The 6,000-nt window shown below is 41.7% G+C and overlaps 1 protein-coding gene across 10 annotated transcripts in view; it reads right to left on the reverse strand.

The window, feature by feature from the left end:
* myo9ab (myosin IXAb) overlaps positions 1-6,000 on the reverse strand; it is a 222,456-nt gene that overhangs the window by 72,963 nt on the left and 143,493 nt on the right. For all 10 annotated transcript variants that reach the window (XM_055934808.1, XM_055934807.1, XM_055934806.1 and 7 more), the window contains 2 exons: positions 5,229-5,345; positions 684-818 (listed from right to left, as the gene is read on the reverse strand). In XM_055934808.1, coding sequence (XP_055790783.1) covers positions 684-818; positions 5,229-5,345 — 252 coding nt within the window. The remainder of the gene's footprint in view (positions 1-683; positions 819-5,228; positions 5,346-6,000) is intronic.

Below are 6,000 nucleotides of genomic sequence, written 5' to 3' on the forward strand. Positions count from 1 at the left end.
ACCCTATTCATTCTATGTGGTTTTCATCTACTGTTTCAATCTGAAGCGATAAAAAGCCCTATCATTTTTGGAGAAATCATCTATAAACATAATGTTGTGGAATGTGGAGTAGATTCAATGCAGTGACACGAACACATACCCACTCTGAAGCGCAGACATACATATATATACACACACACACACACACACACACACACACACACACACACACACACACACACACACAACGACTGGGTGTGAGCGATTGTGTGCCCAGCGAATAAGACCAAGGTGAGGGTACTATAGAAAGGAAATGACAACACACCTCACAATAGCCACTGTGGAACTTGTAAACAGGCAGATCAGTCACTGCTTTCAGGTTAAAGTGCTCACACATCTCAGCTAAAGAGCCATAAATCACAACTATAGAAATATATAATTACTAGAATGGACATTTGCATTCAAGTCAACATTCCATGATGGGTAGACTCGCAGCTTCCTTCTATTTCTACAGTCACAGCATCGGATTGAATAGGAGACATTATTGTCCACACGACACTGTGGTTCAAACATCAGTTAAAACTTGTATGCCAGTCCGGAGTATGACTGAACGCTCTTCATTCTGTTGTTGACCTGAAGTGTGGTCCATAAGCACTGACACACACACAACCACACACACACAACCACACACACACACCTCTTACCTGCTCAAGCTTAAAGATGTGCTGATTGAAGTAGTATTGGAGCCTCTCGTTGGCAAAGTTGATGCAGAACTGCTCAAAGCTGTTGTTCTCGTAGTCTTCAAAGCCAAAGATGTCCAACACTCCAATTGAAAGAATCTGAAGTGAAAGAGAGAGTTCAGTTTTTTTTTGGCATTGATCAAATATTAAACATTTGAGTACATAATACTCAATTTAGAAAAAAAGACAAAGAGCTCTTGATGAACCTTCCATCAAAACCTACATAACCCGAACATAATGGAATAACGGTGCACCATATGTCACTGTCCATGCCATCATGCTATCTCTATGCAGGCCTCATGAAAAGCGTACAATTTGAAAGACCCCCAAAAAACAGGGGAATGACAAATTGTGAGTGACAGATGGATGTTCAACTCTGCTCCAATATCTTATGTCTCAAGAGTCTAGAGGTCTGGCTGAGCACATCAGAGAGCACTGTGGGACAGAAGAGAGCTAAGGGACAACAGTGCCTCTAACATTGCCCCAAACCACAGCAGTCTAAATCTACCCTCATCTGCCCTCCCACACACACACACACACACACACACACACACACACACACACACACACACACACACACACACACACACACACACACACACACACACACACACACACACACACACACGTCTGTTGAGCACCACCAAAACAAGCAGAAGAGGCCATCATGCCATCTGCCTCAATTTTCTGGGCACACATGTGGACACAAACACACGCACGCATTTGGGCGGAGAGAAGCAAATATGATCTGTGATCTAATCCTTTGCATGCCCACTGGGCAAAGCCAGTCAGCTGCCACGGTGACCCCTCCCAAACCCACATGCAGCAAAAATGATGCAACTTCAGTACACACCAAACTGAGATAGAGCGAAACATATTCAGTACAGATAACAGTAACAAAGAAATTGAGAGAGAGATAGAGAGACCTTTATATAGAGCCACAGACCAAATGAAAGAGGTCAATAGAGCTAGACATGAGGTTATGTAAGAAAAGAAAAGGTCTGTTAGTGTAATGCCAGCTAAAAGCTAACAAGCTCCTCTGGTTTTTCTACACTCTGAACCCTGCTGGAACACACAGCCTAAGCAATCTTAATCACAGTGCAAAAACGTGACGAATTCTACTGGCCTGTGATGAAATTATGTGTGTGTGAGTGAGCCAGTGACAGAGAGAGAGAGAGAGTGTGTGTGTGTGTGTGTGTATGTGTTTGTGTGCGTATGTACAGTTGAAGTCGGAAGTTTACATACATTTAGATTGGAGTCATTAAAACTCGTTTTTCAACCACTCCACAAATTTCTTGTTAACAAACTATAGTTTTGGCATGTCGGTTAGGACATCTGCTTTGTGCATGACACAAGTAATTTTTCCAACAATTGTTAACAGACAGATTATTTCACTTATAATTCACTGTATCACAATTCCAGTGGGTCAGAAGTTTACATACACTAAGTTGACTGTGCCTTTAAACAGCTGGAAAATTCCAGAAAATTATGTCATGGCTTTAGAAGCTTCTGATAGGCTAATTGACATCATTTGAGTCAATTGGAGGTGTACCTGTAGATGTATTTCACGGCCTACCTTCAAACTCAGTGCCTCTTTGCTTGACATCATGGGAAATTCAGAAGAAATCAGCAAAGACTGATAATTGTAGACCACAAGTCTGGTTCATCCTTGGGAGCAATTTCCAAACGCTTGAAGGTACCACATTCATCTGTACAAACAATAGTACGCAAGTATAAACACCATGGGACCACGCAGCTGTTATACTGCTCAGGACGGAGACGTGTTCTGTCTCCTAGAGATGAACGTACTTTGGTGCAAAAAGTGCAAATAAATCCCAGAACAACAGCAAAGGACCTTGTGAAGATGCTGGAGGAAACAGGTACAAAAGTATCTATATCCACAGTAAAACGAATCCTATATCGACATAACTTGAAAGGCTGCTCAGCAAGGAAGAAGCCACTGCTCCAAAACCGCCATAAAAAAGCCAAACTACGGTTTGCAACTGCACATGGGGACAAAGATGGTACTTTTTGGAGAAATGTCCTCTGGTCTGATTGTTTGAACTGTTTGAACTGAACTGTTTGGTCTGCACAATGTATCACTGGGGGCAAACTACCTGCCCTCCAGGGCAGCTACACCACCCGATGTCAAAGGAAGGCCATAAAGATCATCAAGGACAACAACCACTGAGCCACTGCCTGTTCAACCCGCTATCATCCAGAAGGCGAGGTCAGTACAGGTGCATCAAAGCTGGGACCGAGAGACTGAAAAACAGCTTCTATCTCAAGGCCATCAGACTGTTAAACAGCCACCACTAGCATTGAGTGGCTCCTGCCAACATACTGACTCAACTCCAGCCACTTTAATAATGGAAAAATTAATGTCAAGGTATTGGAGTGGCCATCACAAAGCCCTGACCTCAAACCTATAGACAATTTGTGGGCAGAACTGATAAAGTGTGTGCGAGCAAGGAGGGCTACAAACCTGACTCAGTTACACCAGCTCTGTCAGGAGGAATGGGCCAAAATTCACCCAACTTATTGTGGGAAGCTTGTGGAATGCTACCCGAAACATTTGACCCAAGTTTAAATTGTTTAAGGCAATGCTACCAAATACTAATTGAGTGTATGTAAACTTCTGACCCACTGGGAATGTGATGAAAGATATAAAAGCTGAAATAAATAATTCTGTCTACTATTATTCTGACATTTCACATTCTTAAAATAAAGTGGTGATCCTAACTGACCTAAGACGGGGAATTTTTACTCTGATTAAATGTCAAGAATTGTGAAAAACTGAGTTTAAATGTGTCTGGCTAAGGTGTATGTAAACTTCCGACTTCAACTGTATATTATGTATGTGTGTGTGTCAGAGCTTGCATGAGTGTGAAGAATGTGTGTGAGGGAATGTGTGTCAGTGCTTACATAAACGACTTGATGTGTGCTGTGTGTGTGTACACTACCAGTCGAAAGTTTGGACACATCTACTCATTCAAGGGTTTTTCTTAATTTTTGCTATTTTACACAATGTAGAATAATAGTGAAGACATCAAAAATATGAAATAACACATATGGAATCATGTAAAAACCAAAAAAAGTGTTAAACAATCAAAATATTTTTTATATTTGAGATTCTTCAAATAGCCAGCCTTTACCTTGACAGCTTAGCACAGGCTTGGCATTCTCTCAACCAGCTTCATGAGGTAGTCACTTGGAATGGTTTTCAACTAACAGGTGTGCCTTGTTCAAAGTTAATTTGTGGAATTTCTTTCCTTCTTAATGCGTTTGAGCCAATCAGTTGTGTTGTGACAAGGTAGTGGGGTATACAGAAGATAGCCCTATTTGGTAAAAGCCATATTAGGGCAAGAGCAGCTCAAATAAGCAAAGAGAAATGACAGTCCATCATTACCTTACGACATGAATTGTCAGTCAATACGGAAAATTTCAAGAACTTTGAAAGCGCAGTCGCAAAAACCATCAAGCGCTCTGATGAAACTGGCTCTCATGAGGACCGCCACAGGAATGGAAGACCCAGAGTTACCTCTGCTGCAGAGGATATGTTCATTAGAGTTACCAGCCTCAGAAGTTGCAGCCCAAAATAAATTCTTCAGAGTTCAAGTAACAGACACATCTCAACATCAACTGTTCAGATAAGACTGTGTGAGTCAGTCCTTCATGGTCGAATTGCTGCGAAGAAACCACCATTAAAAGGACACCAATAATAAGAAGAGACTTGCTTGGGCTAAGAAACATGAGCAATGGACATTAGATTTCCACCGGTCTAATTGGAGATTTTTGGTTCCAATCACGGTGTCGGTGAACAGATGATCTCTACATGTGTATTTCCCACTGTGAAGCATGGAGGAGGTGGTGTTCTGGTGTGGTGCTGCTTTGCTGGTGACACTGTCTGTGATTTATTTACAATTCAAGACACACTTCACCAGCATGGCTACCACAGCATTATGCAGTGATACGCCATCCCATCTGGTTTGGGCTTAGTTGGACTATCATTTGTTTTTCTATAAAACAATGACCCAACACACCTCCAGGCTGTGTAAGGGCTATTTTAACAAGAAGGAGAGTGATGGAGTGCTGCATCAAATGACCTGGCCTCCACAATCCCCCGGCCTCAACCCAATTGAGATGGTTTGGGATGAGTGGGACCGCAGTGTGAAGGTTAAGCAGCCAACAAGTGCTCAACATATGTGGGAACTCCTTCAAGACTGTTGGAAAATAATTCCAGGTGAAGCTTGTTGAGAGAATACCAAGAGTGTGCAAAGCTGTCATCAAGGCAAAGGGTGACTATTTGAAGAATCTCAAATATGAAATATATTTTGATTTGTTTAACACAATTTTGGTTACTACATAATTCCATATGTGTTATTTCATAGTTGTGATGTCTTCACTATTATTCTACAATGTAGAAAATAGTTTAAATTTTTTTAGAAAAACACTTGAATGAGTAGGTGTTCTAAAACGTTTGACCGGTAGTGTAGGTCTAAATCTTACCTTGGCACTGTCCTCCAGGTCTTTGTTGTTGAGCAGGGCATGGTTGGTCCTGAAGACGATCCAGTCAAACAGGGCGCTATACAGGGATTTGGCCATGGAGTCCCGCACGGTTCCAGCCTACATTCACACAGAGACAATCGTGACACATTTTACTGTCTTGCTCCAATCACAGCGCTATATCAATCAATCAAATGTATAAAGTACATGCATTTCATCTGGACAATGGGCTTATCCTCCTGTCACACCCCCCCCCCCCCCCCCTGCTCCTCCCCTTCACAAACACACACAATATTCTCCCCTCTTGATCTTGAGCTGTACACAGTGTAGGACAATATAAAAACACAATGTTGTCCAAATCCTTACATAATGTAGATTAGGTACAAGCAGCAATGGAAAACATTTCCATAAAATAATCTGCCGTACTCTTCACAACACACCAAATTAATCCACTAGACAGAAATAAAGACGTGTGTGTGTGTGTGTGTGTGTGTGTGTGTGTGTGTGTGTGTGTGTGTGTGAGCATCTGTAACATATTATTTAAGTACCTTATTGTCCCAGATGTTTCTCCCTTCTTAAAGTGCTTGCTAATCTTCCTGCACAGCATGTGGTTTTACAGAGATGTAATACTGCACAAGGTTAATCAGACATGCAAGGGCAAACCCACAAAGGCTATAACTGCAGCAAAACAAAACAAAACTACTGTACCGTAACCTTCTTTCTCCTGATCTGTTTATCTTAACTATCTCTCTAGTCTAATAGATTTGTATTTCCA

This window comes from Salvelinus fontinalis, chromosome 9 (assembly GCF_029448725.1).
Source record: "Salvelinus fontinalis isolate EN_2023a chromosome 9, ASM2944872v1, whole genome shotgun sequence".
Lineage (NCBI taxonomy): Eukaryota > Metazoa > Chordata > Actinopteri > Salmoniformes > Salmonidae > Salvelinus > Salvelinus fontinalis.